This window comes from Dermacentor andersoni, chromosome 3, assembly GCF_023375885.2.
Source record: "Dermacentor andersoni chromosome 3, qqDerAnde1_hic_scaffold, whole genome shotgun sequence".
Classification (NCBI taxonomy): domain Eukaryota; kingdom Metazoa; phylum Arthropoda; class Arachnida; order Ixodida; family Ixodidae; genus Dermacentor; species Dermacentor andersoni.
Genome location: NC_092816.1, coordinates 174787490 through 174811955, shown reverse-complemented (window position 1 = coordinate 174811955; position 24466 = coordinate 174787490). Strand labels below are relative to the sequence as shown.

The 24466-nt window shown below is 46.5% G+C and overlaps 1 protein-coding gene, 1 long non-coding RNA gene and 1 pseudogene across 2 annotated transcripts in view; 1 reads left to right on the top strand and 2 right to left on the bottom strand.

Moving 5' to 3' along the window:
- LOC140216476 (uncharacterized) overlaps positions 1–24466 on the bottom strand; it is a 304566-nt gene that overhangs the window by 150946 nt on the left and 129154 nt on the right. The window lies entirely within an intron of this gene.
- On the top strand, positions 105–2574 carry LOC140216474 (uncharacterized). Its single transcript, XM_072286804.1, has 7 exons — positions 105–293; positions 574–751; positions 1015–1047; positions 1136–1195; positions 1282–1320; positions 1391–1435; positions 1857–2574. Exons 1-7 carry the CDS (start codon positions 143–145, stop codon positions 1906–1908), a joined length of 558 nt encoding a protein of 185 aa, XP_072142905.1. The 5' UTR covers positions 105–142; the 3' UTR covers positions 1909–2574.
- Positions 2071–5964, bottom strand: LOC129383072 (uncharacterized; annotated as a pseudogene).

The window sequence follows — 24466 nt, the reverse complement described above, 5'->3', positions numbered from 1 at the left end:
CCACCTCTTGGCTACTGCCGAAGTTGACTTCCAGCGGCGGCGGCGGAACCACGATCGACGACCGTGCGCTCCGGGCCAGCCCCGCCAAATAGCGCTAGTGCTTTATGTGCATCCACGTGCTCGTGTGCATCCACGTTGAAAAATGAATTCCAGTCGACAGAACATCATGGAACAATTTCTGGAGACTGTTCGCTTGTTCCCATTTCTATATGATAAAACTCACCCGGAGTACAAAGATAAGGACGCCAAAATGAACCGGTGGGCGATCATCGGCAGATCATTCGATCTGACTGGTGAATTGTTTTCATTCTTTACCTGAGCTTCCGCTGAATATTCACGTCGGCAGGAATGTGCGGGGGTGAGCACACTTGTTTAGAGTGCTCTATCTAGCGGTGTGCTGCGGAGCAAATGAGATGGAATCTCGGTTTCCTACGGGCATGGTGATTTTGCCTGAGTGGTTCGCATGTCGTATCGGGCTGAGCGCTTCGTGCAGCGCCGCTTCAGCACTCAAACAAGTTGCTCAGCCTTTCATTTTGCAACCTTTCTTGGTGATAAACAGTGGCATTTCTGTAGGACCGCAAGCAGCCGCAAAATTTAAAAATGTGAAGGATCGTTGGCTCAAAATTGTGTCGGCGTCGGAGGGGGCCCGGAAAAGTGGCGCCGGAGGAGAGGCCGGGAAGGTCCACACGAAGTGGACACTTTTCGACATCGTGGATGGCATGCTGAGGCACACACCACATTATGCGGAAAGGTAAAAAAAAAAAAGGCAACTTAGTTGCGTAGCCATCTGCGCCAACTCAGGCCTGGCATTGATAGCTTCACTACTGTCACCTGTCCTACCACTCTTTTTTAAGCCGCTTTCTTCCTGCTTTGACTGCACAAGCGTCTGTGTTTTTAAGAATTTATTCCCTTCAGCTGCGCTGGTAGCTTCGCTATTGTAATTTTCACATTACCTTTTTCCTGGCGAGAAATCTGCAGGGATTGCATCAAAACACCTCAAATTTTACATTTCAGGTCTTCATCAAATGTGCCCCCAGAAGAGGACGTGTACGTTAAGTTTTGTTTCCATAATTGTAACTTCAGTTTATAAAGCTTCAAGTGATTTAACTTGTTATGCATCTGTGCTTTTGTGCAGCTCCATTCTGCCATCTCCACTGTCATCCAACAGCCCTTCCAGTCCGAGACTGGTGGCCAGGTGTGCACCTGATTGTTTGCTTACCATAACGGTTACTGCAGTGAAACAGTTTATGTACAATATTGTCATTTCATTCACCTGTGCAGCTGTATATCAAGCCCGGCTGCTACGCTTTTTCAAGAAATGTAAGCTGTACTAATTGTGGTGTCATTATCCACCAATAGTAGTAACATCCTCTGTCTTTATATAATGCAGGTACTCTGACAGCCCCAATGACTTTACTGATGAAGACGATTTGAGGTGGGTGGTGATTTTCAATTTTCCTAGCAGTGGTGCATCACAGGTTCCATATCAATACACCCTTTCCACAAGCCTTTCACGTATAAGAGTGGGTCCACTCTATTATGCACTGTTATGCTGCACTCTCATAGAAATGGATTAGTTTTATGTGCATACAGATCTTGGCTTAGTTGCTGTCATGACTCGCCACTGGTGTACAGTTTCAAGCGAATCACACACTCAACACTGCATTGCAATGTGCTGGGGAAAACGTTTAAGTGTCCTATTTAATGACTGCACGTCTAAAAACTGCAACAAGGTGTGAAACCAAGCTTTCGGGTACTAGATGAGTGTGATGTGTCTTGCTCCTTTTCATGGCATTGCAAGTAGACAACATGGTTTTTGCACGGCATAAATGGCAGCATATTTATTTTTTCTATAGGCTCCCCAGCACATCAGAAAGTGCGGCATCTGCTGCTGGCTCTTCAGGGTAAGTTAGTGTGCACTTCCTTGTGTCGGAATATGACACCATAACAAACATTTTTTTGAGGCAGATTGTCAACTTCACAAGCAGGATACGCTGCCCCAGATCCAGGGTAAGAAAGCTGTGCGCACTTTCTTTGATTGGAAGCAGACATACTTTTCCAGTGCATTTCTTGAGTGTAATGATGTGGCCTGTCCTGCAGGTCTGCCAAAAGGCGAGCATCCAATGGACCTTCCTCTCGGTACTGGCATGGTTCACATTTCCTGCAGTATTTGAATGATAATTAGTGATTGCAAGAAAACATTGCGCTGATATATTTATATGCAGGACCAAAAGAAGGCAGTCTGGCAGCTTCGACGAAGCGGTGAAAGATGTCTTGGGCAGCTGCTCAGCTACGCTGTTAGAACTAAAAAAAAAAATGAAATGCCTGCACCGACAGATGACAGTCAGGAGGCAGCAAACTGGATAGCTGCTAAGCTGAGGATGCTACCACACAAAAAAAGATGCGACGTAACATTCAAAATCAACAAGCTGCTGTATGAAGCCGAAATGGTGCAGTATGAATAAATGAAATGTAAAGTGCAAGCAATCGATAATATTCTTCTATGAAAGCAAGCAATTTCGGCTTTCTTTTGACATGATAGTGTTTGTGCATGCTGACAAATAGTTGTCTGTTATCGGAAATTACATGCCGTCCTGCACGGGTCACGACACTTTCCTGCCATGGCACCTGGCCGTCACTCATGAAGTAGGATTCCAGTCTATCCCTTACTTCCAATCCAGCCCTGTAACAGAGAAAAGCACGAGATGTTCAACCTTTTCCTTCAGCTTATTCTGCCTGTCTGACTGAGGTCACAGTTCTAATGGGTGTGTTTTACTCCTCGTCGTTAGCTGTACACACTGACTTTGTTGAAAACATGCACTACGCATGTATTTTTGCACTGTTACAACTCTTAACGCAAACTCTAATGAACAAGATCTTATGTCATGTGGTAAATGATCAAGTTAAATGAAATGTTTTGAAGGTTTCGCTGTTTGTTATTGATGAGCTTCAATTGCTTTAATGTAAATAAAGCAGGCAATGCAAACTATTACTGATTTGATGCCTTCATGGAAATAATAATTACCGAGCAGAGTGGTACCCCTGGTCTGTCCATCCAGGAAGGGCACTACTGTCGTTCCTCCATGCCCCATTTGTGACATTTCCCTCCCAGTCTTCATGGTCAACAAATCCAGGAGGGTTGTACGTTGTCCTTGAGAACACCGAATCATTCATCAGTAAATTTTGAAGCGTAACACATGCCCTTACAATGTTCTCAGTGGTTTCTTCTGACGCTCGAAAAGGTCTCTTCAGTATTCGCCACCTACTAGCCAGGATACCAAAACTGTTTTCTATGAGCCTCCTTGCACGACTCAGCCGGTAATTGAACACTGCCCTCTTCAAGTACTCGCTGTACTGGCTGACCATGTAGGCATGAAGAGCTAGAAAAAACAAAAGGTCAGGGCATTAAAATTACAGCATACATGTACATACTTAGATGAAAAATGCAATAGCACTAATTTCAAGTCATTGAAGTAACTGGCAGCTGTGGTACCCGCTGAATACAACTTGAAAAGAAAAAACTGTTCCTACATCTAATATCCTCTGGGTGCCTCTTTCCAGTGCAGCCTATTTGAAATGCTATATAAACTGATATTATACGGGTCTTTATTCATTTTTTGCATGCTTAGGTTGTGCTAAAGAAATGCTACATAGGGCCACCTTTGGCTGCATTGCACAACTTGTGATTTTCAGTATATTATCCTGTCAGAAAAACAGGTTAAAAGTGCTCATGCATTTGCTTACAATCATGCAATTAAACCTTGTATGTCAGCATTACATTTTATTACTGCATCATACTATTGCTTTCACACAAAATGCAACATAACATGTAAATTATCAGTAATAAAAGTATTTTAATGCACTCATATTGCACTGCATACACGAAATTGAGTCCTCTGCACCATTTCTTTTTCCATGCAGAAACAACCTTTCTTGTAAGACTTGCTATGTACATGCATGCAGGCTAGACTGCATTTGTAAATGTTTTGTAGAAATTGTTTGACCATTTTTACCGTGTGCATGCATTGCACGAAACTGTATCTGCTATGGAAAACAGTGGCAGCAGTAACACAGTACAGCTGCATTGATATTTCATCTCGGCAATCAGAGGAACATGTCAGCGTTAAAAGTAATTGAAGCAACTTGCCACGTCGAGGATAAGGCCGCATGAGGTAAGGCTTCAATGGAAAGGCCTCGTCGCCCACCATCAAGTATGGTATCAGTCCCGCTGAGCCTACTGTTGCTGCTGGGGGGATCCCAAATCTGCGCTCGCCCAATATGCGCATCAACTTCGTTCTTAAGAAACTCCTCCATCGCTTTCTCCCCCGTAGTGGCCAACGTCCACATACACAAATCTGAAATAAAGCAAGAAGTTTCAGTGTAGCCCATTTAGCATCTGATGTAGCACATGACTTTCACCTTGCTCCTGCTGAAGTCACTACTGCGTTCAAGTCTCGCAAAAGTGATATCTGCGCTGCATTATAGTTTGAATAAATATACATGCCACACACAATCACAACTCAGACTACCATCTTAACATCTGCTGCTATTTGTGCCGAACCAAATATGTTTACTGTCAACCTGCGTGAGCAAACCATTGTAATCATATACCTGTCTACGCTATGCTCCTTCATTCGTCATGTAACTTGCACCATTGAACTGTCCTCTTTTCTTTCAGTGCATACGATAGCACTCTCTTTCAAAGAATATAATACACTGTTTTCATGATTCACAAGAAAAATGGACCATTAACGAGTAGTTTAACAAAATTTTTGTTTTGCCATGAATGCACCATACCTATAATGGGCATCGCATGTTGTCATGAGGACTGTGCTGAACGACTTCTTGTAATTCAAGTTTCGTGACCATGAATTTGCAGGACATTCAATGCTCACATGCTTTCCATCAATACATCCAATGCAGTTGGGAAAATTCCAGTCGGCAAGCATGTCTGTGGCAATCTGAAAGAGTGGTCGGGAGGCAATATAATATGAGACTGTGACAAAACAATAGCGTAGTAATGCATAAGGCAACCTTTAGTTGTCTTATGTGTTATGAGATGCCCGAGTTCAACACATTTGAAAAGTCGGTACGCAGGGGGCATTGGGAAAGCCAGTAGCACAACAAATGAGGTAAAGAAAGGCAAGCTGGACGGTTGTCAACACTATAAACTCTCTCCGCAGTAACAAAACGGACTGCAGTACACTTACTTTTTCCATTCTGCTGCTGTTTGTGGAAATCTTACATAGATTGGCTGAAATGTTTCCCATAATGCAGCACAAGTTTCTCTTACGATCATTCCAGCCGTTGATCGTCCTGTCAGGAAGTTGAACGCCAAACTTCTCATTGTGTCGCCGTTTGCGAGAAATCTGAAAAGCGTATTCGCATCACATACGTCTCAAAGGATAAATGAGGAGGAGAGGGGGTGAGTTGCATCACACAGTGCTCATGCGGTATGTTTTACACAATATTTTCCGAGGGACTGCTGATCAGGCACTGTAACGGGACAGTACCGGGTCACGGATTTTCGGACTTACCTTACTGTCATGGCAAGTCGATCGTGTGCGGATATCGACCGCCTGAACGGAGTGTCCTGCCGCTCAATCACAGGCCGAACTAGGTGGAGCAGTGTATCGAACGAGCTTGGCGGCATCCGAAAGAAGCTATAATCAAGAATCAAAGACAACATCACTATCACGCCACACACACGGCACACTACGCGTTTAAAAAGGTTATAATCACTCACTCTCGGAACAAGCCTTCATCTCGGGCGCGCAGCCGGGGAAGCAAAACATTCGCTTGCCCCTCAACGTCTCGGTAGCGCCAGCAGGAGTGCACCCAAAACCTTCGTCTGCGTGCCTTTTGCGCGCGCCGCCGTCGCAACAGCAGAGAACACACAATGACCAAAACGCTCATCGTCGTCAGAACATCGTCGTCTGCATCTGCCATTGCAGGAATCAACGCGATCAGCGCGGTAGATGACGAGGGACGAGGAACTGGTATCTGCTAACCGAGCAAGAAAAAAGCGCGCGACAACCGCAATATCGCGCCTATGCTCGCGCAGTTCGAGACAAGGCGAGATCAGCGCTGTCACGTGACTCCGCGGCGGCCGCCGCGCGCACAACCGATGTGGCCTCTGCCGCGCGGCGTTCTTGCCACCGGCGGCGTGCCGCGCGCGTTTTGACGCCAGTGTGTCCGTACCTTAACGCTCGGCGGTGGCGCAGCGATTGCAGTGTACGCTGATCTTTTCTGGCTACCTTTGTATGCGTGCAGCCTCGACTGCAACGAACATGGTTGAATGTACAGTCCCTTGATTATTTGAATGTATCGCCAATATTTGAACACTGCCGCCGCCGCGCGACCTCCTTGCCTCGTCCTCGCCCCTTGCGTGTCCCCCCCTCCGCCTCCCCCCCCTCCCGCGTGAAAAGCGCACCTGCGCCAATATTTCTCCAAGGCAATTAGTCTCCCTGCCGTTATTCTTGAAAACGCTTGCACATTCCTTTTTTCTTTTGTTTTCCTTTTTCGTCCGCGCCATTTTTCTCCTCAACTCGGCTGGTTCGGCGCTTTAGCTCAGTGTAGAGAACGTTGTACGCTGTGTTTCCTGCTCTCTGTGCTAGCGCTATGCCGTGCTGTTGCGCATATAACTGCAGCAAGAAGCCTCAAGATTGTTATGCAATATTTATGGTGCCACAAGGAAAGCGTGGCCGCTTGTGCAGGAATCAGTGGCTGCATAACATTGGCCAAAAGAAGTTTGCTCCAAGAAGAGAACAGCCTTGTTTGGGAGGTGAGGCGTCTTTCTTACTGCTCGTAGGAAAGCATACCGTACTGCTGTACTTTTTTTTTTCATTCTTGCGGCCTGCTCGCTAGCATTTTGGTTGCGGCAATTTGTACGTTGAATAAAAATGCGGTTGTCCTAAGAATGCTTAATATTCGGCGGCGTCTCCATTACCTGGCACATCGCCAACTTTCGTTATTCGGTGGCAAACGCAGCAATATAGATTCTGCTTTCCGCTGTGAACAAATATGTGCGAAAATACAGCTTCTCGATCTCACTTTACCGGATTGTTAGGATCCGCTGCCTGCTTTACTGAAAATTGAAAAAGCGACTTGAAGAGGAGCTGTTATTTCTACCTTACGGCGATGCGTCCGTCAGTCATGCAATGAATGCAGGCCCCGAAAAAATTTGCGGCAAGTATACCTGTGGTATTGCAGGTGAGGAGGGTTAGCTATTCCACATCGCGTTTTTTTTTTTAATTTTGAAGCCGAAAGCCTGCAGATCTCTGTTCCAAGGTCGCGTTGGAAACAGAAAATATCACGCGACCCAGCAAGGCTAGAAATGACTGAAAGCATGTCCCGTCGTGTATAAGAGATTAATGATTAGCCAAGTTCATTAATAATTCATTAGTTATTGAATTAGGATGGATGAGGGAAAATTAAGGTTAATTAGGGTTTATTAAGGTGGGTTAGGGTGTAATAAGGTGCATGAACAAGCCTTAAGGATATTAAGGAGGTTTATGGTGGATGAAGGCACATTAAGGTGAATTACGATGGATGAAGGGGCTTAAGGTGAATTAGGGTGTACAAATGAGGATTAATGTGTATGAACAATGATTAGGGCGTTTTAAAGAGAATTAGGGTAGATTAAGGTGGATGAAAGAGGATGTAGGTTGATTAGGGCGGATTAAAATGAATTAGGGTGCATGAAGGAGGAATAAGACTGATAAGGGTATATTAAGGGAGATCAAGGTGGAATAGAGTGAATGAACGTTGACAGAGGTGCATTAAGGTGAATTACAGTAGGCTTTACAAGGCTTTCGCGTTCGCGTCTCTTAGGCGATGCCTAAGGACACCTTCAATTTTTGGAATTTGCTTTGAACTGCACTTCCACGCACGCATGAGTGGCCGACGATTCTTAATTGGTTTTCTATCTCACGGATACAGGAAATGTGCAGGTTGTGTTCACATGATCGCGCACACTTGCTGTTGATATCGACATCTAGGTGGAGGCCGGGAATGTTCGCTTTAATATCGAGTGTTTTCAAACCACCTCTCTGCGATTTTGTTCTGTGTGGAAGCTTTTTTCATTGATTTAACACGACCGGAAATCATTGCATCAATGCGCTTAGATTACGAAGTTTGAGCATTCGATCGTGATTGTGGTCATGACGTAGTAGTGCAGGAAATATTATGCAGGGAATAATGTTTAGCACTGTAACATATTTCATCCTAATCCACCCTAATCCACCTGCATCCTCCTTAATCCTCCTTAATCCTCCCTTATCCATCATAATCCTCCTTAATCCTCTTTAATTCCCCTTAACTCACCTTCTTCCGCATCAATACACATTAATCTATCTTAATACTGACGCGTTGTTGCTTACTCACGGTATCTCGGTCACACGAGGAATCGTAAATGTCACCGACGGGCGCACTAACTTGTTACTAACCAATTTTAGCACTCAGCGACGGTACCTTCCAAAGGGCAAGACTGGCTTATTTTGATGGTGTTTCGGATGTTCGAGGCTGCTGTTCGCTACTCGAAGAAGCACCCACGCAAGGCCCAGCTTCTGCACTCGACGTCAGCACTGCTTTGTCGCACGAACGAGAGCGGCTTCTCCCGCTATTGTCGAAGTTCAATGACTGCTTTGCGTCGACGTCCAGCGTCGGACAGACGCCTCTAACGAAGCATCGGATAATTACAGACGATACGGCAAGAACAATTCACCAAAATCCTTATCGTGTGGCTCCCAGAGAACGTGAAGCCATACAACAACAAGCGACAAAATTGATGGAAGACGACGTGATTCAACCACCAACGAGTCCTTGGGCATCTCCTGTAGTTCTAGTTAAGAAAAAAGACGGTAGCTTGCGTTTCTGCGTGGACTACCGAAAACTAAATCAAGTGACAAAGAAAGACGTATACCCGCTTCCCCGTATAGATGATCCACTCGACAGGCTTCGTCACGCGCGTTACTTCTCTTCAATGGACTTAAAAAGCGGATATTGGCAAATCGAGGTAGATCCGAGAGACCGTGAAAAACTGCTTTTGTGACGCCAGACAGCCTATACGAATTTAAAGTCTTGCCTTTCGGCTTGTGCTCTGCCCCTGCTACATTCCAACGCCTCATGGATACTGTGCTTTCAGGTCTGAATTGGAAAACCTGCTTAGTGTACCTGGACGACGTCATCGTGTTCTCCGCAACTTTTGAAGAACACCTCCAACGGCTTGAAACGGTTCTGCAGTCCATGCGGTCCACCGGCCTCACCCTGATGCCGGAGAAGTGCCACTTTGGCTTCGGGGAACTACAGTTTCTCGGTCACGTCGTCAGCCACGCAGGTGTTCGCCCAGATCCCGAGAAAATTGCGGCCGTATCACAGTTTCCAGTACCAACCGATACAAAGGCTGTCAGGCGCTTTCTGGGCCTCTGTGCCTATTAGCGCCGGTTTATTGCGGTCTTTGCTCGCATTGCGTCGCCGTTAACTCGCCTGACGAGAGACGACGTTGCTTTTGTCTGGGGTGACGAAGAGGAAGGTGCATTCACTGACTTGCGGGAACGTCTCCAGACACCTCCAGTGCTTGCTCACTTTGATGAGACCGCTCCTACATTGCTCCACACTGATTGCAGCAATGTTGGCTTGGGAGCTGTTCTTGTGCAGTGGCAGGAGGGCACAGAAAGAGTACTTGCCTATGCAAGCTGAACACTCTCACGCACAGAGGCCAATTACTCCACAACTAAGAAGAATTACTCCACAAGTGCGCTCGTGTTGTGTTCTGCCTCTCGTCCTTCATTCGGGTTGCGCTGCCCACCCATAGGAATGAGAAGGAATGCCTCGCCGTAGTATGGGCTGTTATGAAATTTCGCCCAAATTTGTATGGCCGCCACTTCACAGTTATCAGCGACCACCATTCACTGTGTTGGTTGACAAACCTTAAAGACCCTTCGGGACGACTGGCGCGTTGGGGCCTACGGCTGCAAGAGTTTGACATGACTGTCAAGTACAAGTCGGGGAAACGACATACGGATGCTGACTGCCTGTCTCGATCGCCGATAGAGTCGTCTGCTCCACCCGAAGAAGACTCGGCATTTCTTTGTGTTCTGGACACATCCACCATCGCCCAACAACAACGGCACGACCCTGAGTTGCTTGAGCTCATCAATTACTTAGAGGGCAGATCTGCGAAACCGCCTAGAGTTTTCGCAAGAGGCCTGTTGTCGTTTTCTTTGCGGGCCGAAGTCCTCTACAAAAGAAACTTTTCTTCGACCGGGTCCCCCTATCTGCTCATCATTCCTGCAGCTCTTCGTACGGAAGTACTTCAAGCCTGTCACAACGAGGTGACTTCAGGTCACTTAGGCTACACGAGAACGTTGGCCAGAGTGAAGCAGAGGTACTACTGTCCGAGACTTAACACCACCGTGAAACATCACGTCCGCACTTGCCTCGACTGCCAGAGGCGCAAGTCGCCTCCGTCGAAACCAGCCGGCCTCCTGCAGCCCGTCCAAGTTCCTCGAACACCATTTGACCAAATCGGAATGGATAAACTGGGTAAGCTTCCTACTTCTACTGCAGGGAATCGCTTTGTTATCGTAGCAACCGACTATCTCACACGTTACGCTTAAACAAAGGCAATCCAGAGAAGCACAGCGGAAGAGGTGGCGCGCTTTTTCATTGAGCACATTGTGTTGCGACACGGCGCGCCAACCGTAGTAATAACAGACCGAGGAACTGCATTCACTGCTGCGCTTTTAGATCACGTCTTGCTGCTAAGTGGAACGGCGCATCGGAAATCAACCGCCTACCATCCACCAACCAACGGATTGACAGAACGCCTAAACAAAACAATTGAAGACATGCTCTCCATGTACGTGGATGTTGAACATAATAATTGGGACGACATCCTACCGTATATCACCTTTGCATATAACACGGCGAAACAAGAGACAACGCGCATGACTCCGTTCACGCTTGTTCATGGGCGGGATGTACAAAGGATGTTGGATGCTATGCTTCCACATGACTTTGACGACACTGATACGGACGCCGCTGTGTTTACGCAACGCGCAGAAGAGGCTCGGCAACTCGCGCGCTCGCGGATGTGCCAGCAGCAAGACTACGACGCAGGGCGCTATGACCTTCACCGTCGAATAGTAATCTATGACGTCGGCGACAGAGTGTGTGTTTGGACACCCATACGAAAACGAGGCCTCTCCGAGAAGCTGTTAAGGCGATACTTCGGACCATATCGAGTATTGCACCGACTCAGTGACGTCACCTACGAGGTCCTCCCCGATAGTCCCGATTGTACGCGGCGCCGCACGCACCGTCCTGAACTTGTGTACGTTGTCCGCATGAAGGCGTATGTGAGCGAATAACTATGCGAGATACCCTTAATTCCGCAAGTGACACTTCTGGTCTAGCATCGGGACGATGCTGTCTTAGGGAGGGACAAATGACGCCTGCGTCTATTCTTGTATGCAGACGACAAAGAAGATAGGGACATTAACGTGGGTCAGTCTAGTGGGTCAGTGGGATCCGGCGAGGCCAAAGAAGACGTGTCTCTGGCCTGTTTTTGTATTTGAACAAGTTGTCCTGCAGCTCTTGAACGTCTCCCTGTCTACTGTTCGCGTTGTACTGCGATAATACAATCACGAATCAATGATTAATTAACATTGCTTATCAGTAATCATCTCTTATACACGGCTGGACATGCTTTGGCTCACTTCCGGCCTTCCTTGGGTCAGGTTACATTTTCTATGCATCACAACGCGACCTTTAAAAACAGAGATCTAAGACTTTCGATTAATAAGTCACACGCACAGAGAGAGAGAGGGAGAAACAGAGAGAGAGAAAACATTTATTTGTCATGAGATTGGGCGACTTCCTCGCAGGGTGGAGCCCTTAGTTCAGGGCCCCATTCGCTTAGCCTCTCCGCGTGCCCGCCGGATCAGCCGTCGCTGCTCTTGCGGGTCTGAGCTTGTCAGCGCAGTCCCCCAGGAGGAAGGTGAAGGTGAAGGAATAGGGGAGTAGCCCAGAGGGTGTGGGCACTCCCAGGTGTATTGATATACTGTGGGCTTTGCTTCACAATAGGGACAGTATGAGGGATATTATGTGGGGTGGAACAGGTGAAGATAAAAGAGGCAGGAAAATGAATTAGTTTGAAGCGGTCACCACGGAATGGAATCTTCTCGATTAAGGGAATTATGTGGTGGAGGGAAATGTCTCCTGGTATCTCAGTAATATTGTAGAGTTTCAGTGTATTTCAATGGTTCTGTCGGTGCGTCGTCTGGGTTGGACAGCTCTTCCAATGGCGTCCGCTTAGCGAGCTCTCGGGCTATCGCATTAGCGCGTTCGCTACCATGGAGAGAGGCGTGTGCAGGTGTCCAGACGATACGCACCCTGTGTAACACTGAGGGTTGTAATGATGTAAGGATGCGCTGTGTGTAGGGTGCCACCCTCCCTTGTGCCAAAGTCCTGCAGGCGGTCTGTGAATCAGTGACCACTGTGATGGGTCCATCCGGTGCCGGCATGGTTGAAGCGTGTACGATGACTAGGGCGATAGCAGCCTCTTTCGCCGTGCCACTGTCCACAGTGTTGAGCGTGGCCGAAGCCCTCAGAATGTCTGCACTGTCTAGTACGACGAGACATAGGGCACGTTTCAGTGGTTAGCGGGCCACATCGGTGTATAGGACCGGTGTGTTCGATATGTCATCGCCAAAGAGTCGAGCCAGGGCTTGTGCTCTTGCCTTTCTTCGGCCTTTATGATGCTCCGGGTGGGTATTCCGGGGACAGGGGGCCACGTGAATTTTGTTGCGAATGCTAAGCGAAAGAAGTGTGCGGTTTTTCTGTTGTGGCTTTCGTGGTGTTTGGTATCCTAGCCGGATAGAATGCGGCACCCTTGCATTGTTCGTTGCAGACGTTGCAATTGGCTGTTAAGATGACCTTCAACTAGTTCGCGGATGGTGTTGTGCACCCCCAGTCGTAGTAGGAGCTGCGTATACGCATGTTGTAGTAGTCCCAGCGCTGCCTTTAGTGCCGTACGGAGGAGGGTGTCCATCTGGTGCATCTCAGCCTGAGTCAAATTATGATAGGGAAGGTGGTAGGTTAATCGGCTGATTATGAGGGCTTGCACTATTCCGAGTACGTCTTTTTCTTGGAGTCCTTGTCGGCGGTTGATCAGATAGCTCTTACCACCAGACTACTGAGTAATCCATCCTGATGAAGGTTATATGCGAGCAGCCTTTCCATATTATCGTTTTCGGTGCCTTAAAATGTATCTTTGTTGTTACTGGCTCTCACAACCCGTTATTCTCAAGGTGAAAGAGACTGAAAATCCGCGGAAACGCATAAGCAGCTAGAACAAAGAGATTTTTATACGAATGAAGGTCTGCTTACTTAGCTACGGTATTATTACATAAACATCGGTGACCCAATTATTCATTGTAATCAAGAAACAGGTTAGAAGTAGTTAAATTTTTGCGCCCGACGACAGCCTTGATGTGTTGCACTTCAACCAAAGTGCAGTCGACTACGAATATTTCGTTATGCTTCAGGTACTCGGAAGAAATATTGCAGTGAAACACCTTTTTAATTCTCACAGCATAGGAAAATAATCTTGCCTGCAATCGCGAAAAAGAGACGTGGAGGTCTAGAAGAAAAGAGGAGGAGAACTACGACAGTGCAGCGGCCATTCCTGCTGTTCGTAGATGATTTTCAGGACTAATTAAACATTTTCCCTGTACTCGTAACAGTTTGATGGAGGGGTGGAATACAGCCTTGTTACCTGTTAAAATGCACGACAATACTACAGAAGCTCACTCGTACTCGTAATGTTCATATCGTATTCATACCGGGGATGTGCATGTTTTCTTCCAAATTAGTAGGCTAATGTGTAAAAGCTAATCGATGACTTCTTCATGTATGACAGACAACTATTAATTTGCTAAAGACCGCTGTCTGCTGACATGGAACTCGGTTTCCAATATGTGGCAAGGTCATGCACCTTGATGAAGTAAAGATTGCCGGTGTCCGCCTAACGCCCATTCATGTTTATATATATATATATATATATATATATCAATAATTTAAAAGAACATGTAGGAATTGTCGAGCTAAAAAATTCACTTAAAATTCAAGCTGCCGACCTACACAGAGCAATCGTCTCATCTTTTATCTCTTCCGTCCTCCCAGTCGGGTCACCTTCGGCCAATGCGGTGTCCAGAGATAGATGACACAATCTTCGCCCAATAAGGAAGTCTGAAGCCCTGCTATCTGAGCTCAGCCCGAAACACATGCATGGCATGGCGCACAGATGTGAAGGTCACACGCGACGCATACTAAATCCCCATTAACGAAGCGATGGGAAAGTTGAGGTCTTTCGACAGAATGTGAGTTCCCAAAAGGCCGCGACTTGTTTAATAGCGTCGAACTGGAGGCCATAAATCACCGCACTTACGGCTGACTGAGGAAGGCTCCTTCGCCAAGGGTCCTTTGCGAGGCGTTTGGCAGCTTGTCGCGATTCTCTGTGAGTCGGGGACTGGTTCCGCGTGGTCAACGCACGATCGCTACAACGCAAACTTGCGTTTCTCCTTATTGGAAAGGCAGGGTACGCTAGTATCGCATAGCACCAGAGAATACTTTTGTAGGTGTACCGCAACACACATCTTCATTAGTGTAATCTGTTCTATGCAAAGAACAGAGTTATCGCGAATTCATTCCCCGTTTTGCAGCTATTCAGGCATTAGGCTGAAAACCTGGAAGGATTCGTATGCCATCGTGTGCCGTCTGAGTCGGTAGCACGACCTTCTTAGTGCTCCTGAAACTAAAACCACCGTAAACAGTCTATACGTGCATTGTGCTGAGCACGGTCGATATTTGCCGCCGTCTACACTCTATCCGACAACAAAAACGAACATCCCCTCCAGTTTCATTGAATTCATTGTGGCTAGCAGCACATATGTCGCAGTAGGCCTATTGGCTACTCGCGAAAGGACTGAGTAGCTCTACGGGGTAGGAACAATATAGAGACTTGCTGATACTCTACCCCAAACGCTCGCGAGAAAGCTGCTAGCTCGCGACCAGATTATGTTCGGCTCGGATACAACTTCGTCGGCGCCGTCGAAGAGTGCGCTGCGAGCTGCGGTCCCAGTCTTGTTGTTGGCGAGCATACGACGGACGCTCTCACGGGCACGATTTCATAACCTTGATATATTTTGTTGCACCATGGTGGCTCAGTGTACTTATCAAAAAGAACTCTTTCGCATGTAACGCGCAGTCTAATCGCGGATGTCACAACGTAAATAGGGAGCCACTGCTCTTTGAGCAGCATGTGCCCTCGTAGTTTGTCTGAAACAGATTTTTATAGCCGATGCAGAGCATCAAAGTAGCAGGAAAAAAAGAGAATTTGCATTTTCAAGCATTTTTGGCATGCAGGACACCCATAAGCTTTTGTGTAAGAGCAACGACGAATATAACTATATTTTGAGCGGAAAAATTAGCAATACGCGGTTGCAATTACGAACATTGTCCCGGTTACATTCATTAAACCATGTGGAATGGAACGAGATCTTAGACAAGTTTAATATTATTAAAGGCTATACCAATCCTATTTTAACTCACGTGGAAGCAGCTATTGTGCAAAGTCATCCACTTCTGAAAGTAATAAAAATCGCATGAAACGTTCATTTCTTCTTTCTTATTAAGATGTGAATGGAGCGTTAGAAGGCTGAAATTAACATTTCGCTTCAATACACGCTTGATTAGGGATGAAAAACTAAAATTATCTTTAAATCCGAAATGTAAGATACAATTAGTATTTTTGTGGGCGCAACGTGCCAACTAGCAATAATTTCCTTCACGCCTGAAAGGCGTATTCTAGATTGGCGAAGCAAAGTTTCATTCGGAACTCACTAGCACGTTTTCGTGTTTATGGGGGACGCTCTTTCTTTAATTAAAAAGCCCTACCCACAATCACTTCATGGAGGCATTCTAGGCGACATGAAATTTCTGCGAAGGCCTCTCACAAACACCGACGTCACCATTGTCAAGCTCCAGCTAATATTCTGTTTGACCTGTAGGCGAGATTGTTAGCGGTGTAATTACCGAGATATCAAATGCACAGGTGGTCTGCACTCGGAATGTGAAGCCCTTGCGAATGCGAACGTCATCCGCCTCCTACTTATAGTTTTGATGCTTGGTTGAATAAAATACTTCATAAGCTTTACGTTTCGCAATGTAAGTTCCTAATTGTAATCCTCAAATTAGAAAGCACAATGTGACGATGAATGTAAACTATAGACTTAGCGCATCTCAGAAACTGCCTTTACCATGTCGCCAAGTGGGACACAAGAAATTGTGCTTGATTGGGCCCGCTTCAGTGTAAATGTAAATATACAATAATCGAAGCACTGAATGCGTGGAATAAATTATGATATCGACTCTTTCCTCTTCTAGCGACCATCACTTTTGCATCACATAATTAAGACCTGCATGGTTTACCACATGTAAGCACAGCGACAAATGTAACGGGACTAATATCTTGGATCTACTGCGTGCACGACCGCAAATTACTGAATGCCAGCAGCTTTTCCACAAATTTAGTCGTCTGTTCTGATATAGCTTTAAAGCGACGGGTTGTTATAGGACTGTCCTAGTCTTTGGTGACAATCTCTGCTGCCCCCACCGTAATTTTGCCGATTAGCTGAAACATGCAAAAAAAAAAAAGGAATAGGCCTAAGTGCCTGACGGCCCACTGTGTTAAACGTTAGGCCGCTGTCGTACATATTGCACAACGCAAAGAACATTTTCAGACGTGCGTCACATAAGCTTAGGGCCGGCGTCACATGACGTGCGTCAATTTGGGTGAGTCACATCGGCACGTGGCATGTGTGTCACGCGGCACGCATGAGCGAAAGCAAGTTCCCGCAAAAAAGCAGAAGCGCACACGTCAGATGGCGAGAGACGGTGAAATAAACTGAGCCAATAATATGCAAACTTGCCGCCGTATTCATAAATGAATCCTAATTGAAGGTCATGCTTGACTCGGTGTATATGACGCCTGGCGTAGTCAAGCTCAAGACGCGCTTTGCGATTCCTTCGGCGCGGTCACGACACGTGCCCTTTAGATGAAGTCAAGCACGGGCTACAAGCTGGGATAAATTTCTGAATACGGGAGTTAGAACTATCTCTTCCGGAATACTTGTCTAAGCCCCCTTTATTTCTGCTCGCCACTCTTAGCTCGACAAGCATGAAACGTCACCTTCGTCCTCGTCATAACAGTGCTCGCATCAACTGAACGCTTGCATTTGGGCACAACTTGCAGCGGAGCTTGGATAGGCATAAACAGTGCGTAAGACGAAATGTTACGCAGAATAAAAATGAAGGTACGAGTAGACATATCAATTTTGTAGCTTCCTGTACAACCTCCTGTCGACCATTGTTACCGTCGTCTACATGAGCTTCAGTCCCGGCCTGTTTATCAGTGTCCAAGAACGGGCGGCGATGCCAGCAGCTGCCAGATCTCGGTTAAAGCAGTTTGCCGTTCTGCGCTCCAATTGAACGGCATATCGTCTCTTGTAAAACGAGTAAGTGGTTCATCCATCTATGAAACATTACTTATAAAGCGTCTCTAATACACACACAGACGCCCGCAGACAGATACCTATTTGTAGGGGTTCGAAAAGCGGCACCGCATGTCACAGCAGCCATTTTGTCGGGATCGGGAAGGACGCCTTCCGCGCTCACGACTTGGCCGAGAAACTTCAGCCCGTGGTAGCAGAAGTGCCACTTCTGAGGCTTTAGTGTAAGGTAGCACGGGATGTTCTTGAGTCTTCTCAGGAGACCAATGAGTGCGATTTTGAATAACATGGGTGATAGATCCGATCCTTGAGGCGTGCCTCTGTCACTCATGTTCACAATGTTTGACTTGAGTCCTCCGATATTCAGTGTAGCGGTTCTCCTGGTAGAGAAATTCGCAGTATATCGGTATGCCTTATGACCTACGTTTAAGTTCTACTAGTCTTGCATAGCGCCTTACTTTGTCAAATACTTTCTTGAGATCATGTCCGAGTTTAGCTCTTGTATCCAGCATAGTAGCTCGGTGATGCGGATCTATGGCTTGATGATGGAGTTGCAGCACGACGTCTTGCGTTGAGAGTTTTGCCCTAAATCCCATGATACTATGGGGCCGTTGCTAATCCCTTTCAATGTGTGTAGTAAGCTTCCTTAGCATGAAGTCTTCCATTGTTTTCCGAGACATGATGTCAGAGGAATCAGATGAAGATTATTCAAGCTTAGTTATTTTCCCGGCTTTGGAATAAATATAACTTTTGAATGCTTCCAGGTCTGTTGTAACTGTCCAGATTCCCATATTTCGTTAACGTATTTTAGTAGGGTTTTAAGCGCTTCCTCGTCTGCATTTCTAAGAATTTGATTTGTGATGCGGTCTTCTCCAGGGGCAGAATTGGTGTTAAGTACTTTTACCGCTTCTTGTAGTTTGGCCATAGTTATCGTAGTATCCATGGCACCGTTATCCATTCCTTTGTATTGTGGTTTCGTCGAAAATGTATGATCTCCCATGTATTTTCTTTAAGGTAATCGAGTATCTGATTTCTGGTTCCTGCGCACTTGTGTAGCAGTTTGTGTAAGTTTTGTTGCTGTGTTATCTTCGTGGCGCTTTCATCTAAGCTATGCCTTAGAATGTTGCAGGTTTAGGTACATTTGGCTGACTCCGATTTCGTTACAATGAGCCATTGTTTAGTTATCTGCGATGAATATTGCTCTATTTCTTTGTTCAGTAGCGCTATTCTTTTGCGAAGTGTGCGGTTGAGCTTGTGCTTTTTATATCTTTTCTGAAGCCCATCCAATGCTTTGAAAATATGTAGAAGTTTATTGTCTTGTAGACGCTTCTTTGAGCACATCCCTGGTTGCTTTTTGTGCACCGTTCAAAACCACTTTTTTTCCATTCTTCTAGGTTGGGCACTGATCCATTTGCGGGTGGCAGTTTATGATCGATAAACGACTTCCTTGTTGTCTTTGCCATGGACCAGCTTCTATATGAGTTTGGATGATGAAAAGATCCCTTCCGAGATTCTTTTCTGTGTTTAACCATATAGCTTTGTCAACGCGTTTGGCTAACGTATGGCTAACGTGCGGAGTTTCTTGAACACTATTTCCCGTGCGTGTAGCATGATTAGGTTCTGTCAGCAACGGGTAACGAAGTTGCTGGATGTCCTCGCCTAGTTGGCGTCCTTTCCATCTATTACATCCGTTGTGCCAGGCAAGCGCCTGTGCATTAAAATCACCCACTACTAGCAAGGTTTCTCTGTGGGAGAGTTGATCCGCTGCCGCCAAATTTTTTGAAACCAGTGTTCTTGCCTGGGACTGCTATATATATTTAGGATAAACAAACTGGATTTGCGTTTACAGGAGGTTGAAATAATTCTAAGAAGTAGGTGTGGTGGGCTATCTGGAAAAGGGTGATGCTGTATGACCGTGATGTTTTTTCTAACCAGTATGGTGATTATTCGTTCTTGATTTGCATTGCGTTCCTGAGAGTTAAAAGTGGCATATCCCGTTAGTTTTGCTTCCATCATAGGCTCTTGAAGAGCAATGACATCAGGCGAACCTTGAGTAACATTTGTTCGTAAGCTTTGTTGCAGACTCCCACGTTTTCTTTTGTAACCCCGACAATTCCATTGCCAGGAAAGGAACTTATGTGACTTTTTACTGTAGGATACCGCCATTATTATTATTATTATTATTATTATTATTATTATCCACCGGATTTGGGCAGGCCTTAACGCGGGCTTTCTTGATTTTTCGTCCTCTAGCCTTATCCATTTGTTCTTTAATTTCCGCCATTCGTTTTTCTAGTTTCTTCATGGTTGTGAGTACTTTTGCGCTAGTTCGGGATGTTGCTGTTCCTGTTCTGATTTAAGTGATTGGGTTGAAGTGATGAGGGCAGACTGTATGGTTCTAGAAATCATTTCCTGAAGTCATCCTTCAATTTTTGATAGTGCAATACTAGGATGGATTACTGTAGTGACTTCCATTGGACTTTCTAGTTATAATGCTTGCTGTTGCGCTATGTTGCTATCAATGCTTGTTGAGGGAGTGCTCTTTGTTGTTTCTGTCTCTTGATATGCTCGATGTTGCTGCTTCAATTGTGCATTTTCACGTTTCAATCCTGTTATTTCAGAGCCCAGGGCTTTGAGTTCTTGCGTAATTGACTGCAACGGTGCGTTTTCTCCCCTATTATCTATTATGGGAGGTTGTGCTAAGTTTCTACAATCAGGCCAAAAAGGCGCTGAACAGCATATGAAAGAATGGTGAAAGGAATCTTTCTCAGGAAGAATGGCCTGCGCTTCCAAGCCAACAACTTCCCACAGAACCACTGTTGATCAAGCTCGCTCGGGTGCCTACTCCTGCCGCTGATGACACGCCCAAAGCAGATCGCCAAGTTAGTTCAATGCTGTGTCCCCTCATAGATGCGATTGGAGTGATTCTGTTGAACCTTGGAACCACGTCTGCTCGAAGTGCACTGAAAGTACTGGACGCCTTAACCAAAGTCCTTCAGTCTCTCGAATAGAGACATGGCCAACCATCGCGCATCCTTTCGAGAAGAAGTGAAGGCAGCGTGAATCATCCAGTGCAGCGCAAGAGGGCTAAAGTCACGCCTTTCAGACTTTCGTTAGTATATGTATACCAATTTGTTCGCAATCATTGTCATATGTGAGACTAACGTGTCAAAATCAGTCAGATCATCGGGATACGAAACTGTTATATCCGCAGCGACTGATGCAAGCAGCAACGTCATCGTTTTTATTCGTCGAGAACTGACCTATGTACGCCAGCCGATTCCGCCTCATGATGACAATAAATATGTTTTCCTAAAAGTTAAAAAGGGCAAACTTATGTTTACATTTTTAGGCGTTTATATAGCACCTTCAAGTAATTTTGATCCTAAAAGATTAGCGAACATCTTGCCGGTGTGCCCTGCTCCATATGTTATCATCCGACATTTTAATGCGCACCATATGGCATGGGGAAGCTCAAGGACAAATGCAAGAGGGCAAAGACTTGCAAACGTCGCCTGCAACCACTGCCTTTCACTCCTGAATGACGGCAGTCGACCGTTTAGACGAAGCGTAAATAATGGCAGCTGTCTTGACCTAGCTTTCGTCTCCAGATCTTTCACATGATGTGTTAAATGGTTTTCGGATATAGAGACACATGAGAGTGATCACATTCGCACGTACCTTGTCCGGTCCGGTGTGGATGTCCAGGTCCTTCCCACAGAGCAGCATTCGATTAATTGACTGGACTAATTTTAGTTCCGGCTTGGAAGATCACTTGTCGAGAGGGCTTGTCCTCTGGATTAGAGGAAACATTCAAAGCTGCAATGCGAGACGCCACGCGCACGGTCACGGCTTCGTCGAAGCACACGGATTTGGATATAGAGTTGGAGCGACTTCGTACACTCCGTCGGCGTGCGGAGCGGAGTTACCGGCGTACAAAATCCATCGAATACCTTACTTTAGGACAGCCAGACATGTACAAAAAGAAATTTCAACGTCGCATGCATAGATTGGCATCTCGACGTTGGACAATGTCTTGCTAGTCACTAGACCCCCGAAAGCCAATTTCCCACATCTGGAGAACCATACGTGTTCTGCGTTCCCTCCCTGAACAACGGTTCCCATTCAAAACGCTGGCGCTCTTCCAGAGGCGACTGGATGCTGAAGTTGCTGAAGACTTTTGTGCAAAGGTCGCTGATCAAGGAACCGGTCCAGGCTCTCCAGCCTCCAGTGACAAGTGTTTCACGCGACTGCCGCATAAATCTTCCTTTCCCAATAGAGGAACTAAAAGCAGCTCTTGCTCTATGCAGGTGTTCTTCATCCCTGGGTGAAGGCGCACGGAGAGAGCTGTTACATCTATACTACGCATCTTGGCAAGATGGCATGGTTGCCGAAGAATGGAAGACAAGCCGCTTGGTCCCTATACGGAAGCCAGGGAATTCCCCACTTGGAATCACCTCATACCGCCCAACAGCGCTAGACAGCTACGTAGGAACGATAATGGAAAAGCTGATACTTGCCCGCTTGGAGCGGTACCTGGAACACTACAACACGTTACCAAATTGCATAGCTGGTTTTCGTCGAGATCGCTTATCAGTAGACAGTGTTGCTGATCTCGCTACGTGTGTCCAGCATCAAAAGTAATGCACAAGATTATCTGCAGCTTTGTTCTTGGATGTCAAGGGGGCTTACGATAACGTATCTCGCGAGGCTATCCTCGATGCTCCTGAGATGGTTGGCCTAGATGGTCGAGTTTTCCAAAAGATTTGTCATTACCTTTCGATGAGATAGTTCTTTGTGTGTACCGGCGATGGTCAAACCGCACGACACTACACCTACCGAGGTGGTCCTCAAGGCGGTGTACTAAGCCCTACCCTATTAAACCTCACACTCATTGGTATCGTTGATCGTTGGCTAGCAGCAATCAAGATAACAATGTACGCAGACGACACACACACACACACACACATATATATATATATATATATATATATATATATATATATGGAATTGAGGTTTGACACGTCCTCAGATACGTGCAAGACTTGAAAATGCTGTTACTCCGCAACCAAGGCCTTGAAATCTCATCCGACAAACGTGCACTGCTTGCACTCACTCGCAAACCAATGACACCCTACGCCATCTAAATAAATCGCCAGATTATTTCTGATGAGAAGACTGACAGATTTACTGGCATAATCACTGACAGAGATCTCTCATAGAGCCCGCACGTGAACAACTTTTAACATCGTCTGACAGCAATCTCCCAGCTTTTGAAGTTTCTGGGCGGAAAGACTTGGGGAATGTCAGTGCATGCAATGCTGGAATATTACAGGGCTCTTTCCTGGCCTTCTTGAGATACAGTTTCCCTGTACTGGCCAACACTTGCCAAACAAATATTTCTGCTCTACAGGCTATTCAAGCTCGGGCTCTCAGGGTTTGGCTTGGTTTGCCACAATGCCCATCGACATTAGCGACTATTTCGATCAACCAGGACTAACCCATACAAACACACATTGTGGTGGAAGTGCTGAGAGTGCACATTAGGCACTTTGCCCATGCGCGTTCCCACCATCTGGAAACACTACCGTCAGAAAGGCCGCAGGCATCATTTTGTACTACGATTTCGAATTATTACACCTGCCTTCCATCAGACTTCCCCCCCGCAACTAAGCCATCGATTCCTCCATGGTGTTTGGCTCGACCTGCAGTGCACCTAACCCTACCAGGAATCAGGAAAAAATCTGAGCTGTTATCATCAGCTCTTCAACAACTAATTCTGATCCTTTTGCGTGAGAGGTACGCCGACCACGTACATATTTATACTGATGGATCGGCAACTCTCCAGGGTTTTTCTGGAGCCGTGGTCTTCCCAGCGGAAGCTACCACCATCAGTTTCAAGACCTGTCACCCAACGACACCTATGGCTGCGGAAGTCTCGTCAGCCTTCGTCAGACTTCGTCTCATCAGCCAAGAACCTCCACGACGGTCAATATTCAGTTACTCGAAGGCAGCACTGCAAGAAGAAGAAGTATTTTAATGATTAGAAAATGTAGAGAGGTCGGCCGGATAATGGAGCATCTGGCCTGCTACTCTACGTAAGGGAAGGGGAAGAGGGGGAGAAAAAGTGTCACAATGGGGGATGATAATGGGAGGAACGTGATGAATGACACATTACACAACTGGTATCACAGGCGTGAGTCCAGGCCCGTGTCACCTAGGAAACGTGAAAGTGCACGCATTGTCTCTGTCGTCTGCCAACTCTGTGGCCACGCGCCTAGCAAGAGGTCCTCCGACAGTGGTCCATTGTGTAAGTGTCTCAATGTATCTGCCAATGTCAGTCTTTCGCGCGCATACTCAGGGCACACCACGAGCACATGTTCTGTATTCTCTACAGCGCCACACACTGAACAGTGCGGGGAGTCTGTCCGTCCAATAATGTGCAAATATTTGCGCGTGAAGGCGACGCCTAATCGCAGTCTGTGTATCAGGCATGTATGAGGGCGTGGAATTCCACGCAGAATCGGAAATTTCATATCGGGATCCAGCCATTTAAGGCGGACGTGACGAGCGTCTGGCTGGGCCCAGTATCTTCTCGTCGCACTCCTCATTAATTCCGACAGGAGGCATGTGATGTCCGGCCTGGAGAATGGTACTACAGTTCGCAGGCCATTGCTGAGGGCGCGCCTTGCTGCAGCATCGGCCATCTCATTACCGTTGAGCCCACAGTGTCCCGGGATCCATTGGAACACGATGCGGTGGTGTTTTTCTTGAGCGTATGAAAGTAGCTCGGTGATCTGCAGGGCCAGAAACTGATATGCGGTGTGGCGCAGGAAGCATCCCAAAATTTGCAGCGCGGGTTTTGAGTCCGTAAAAATGCACCACTCTTGAGG

Bases quoted from the DNA above. Each gene is read 5' to 3' on its own strand.
- LOC140216474 (XM_072286804.1), top strand. From the start codon at position 143: ATGAATTCCAGTCGACAGAACATCATGGAACAATTTCTGGAGACTGTT. The intron at 294-573 runs GTGAATTGTTTT...GCATTTCTGTAG, and splicing joins CAGATCATTCGATCTGACTG to GACCGCAAGCAGCCGCAAAA. The intron at 1,196-1,281 runs GTGTGCACCTGA...TCACCTGTGCAG, and splicing joins AGTCCGAGACTGGTGGCCAG to CTGTATATCAAGCCCGGCTG.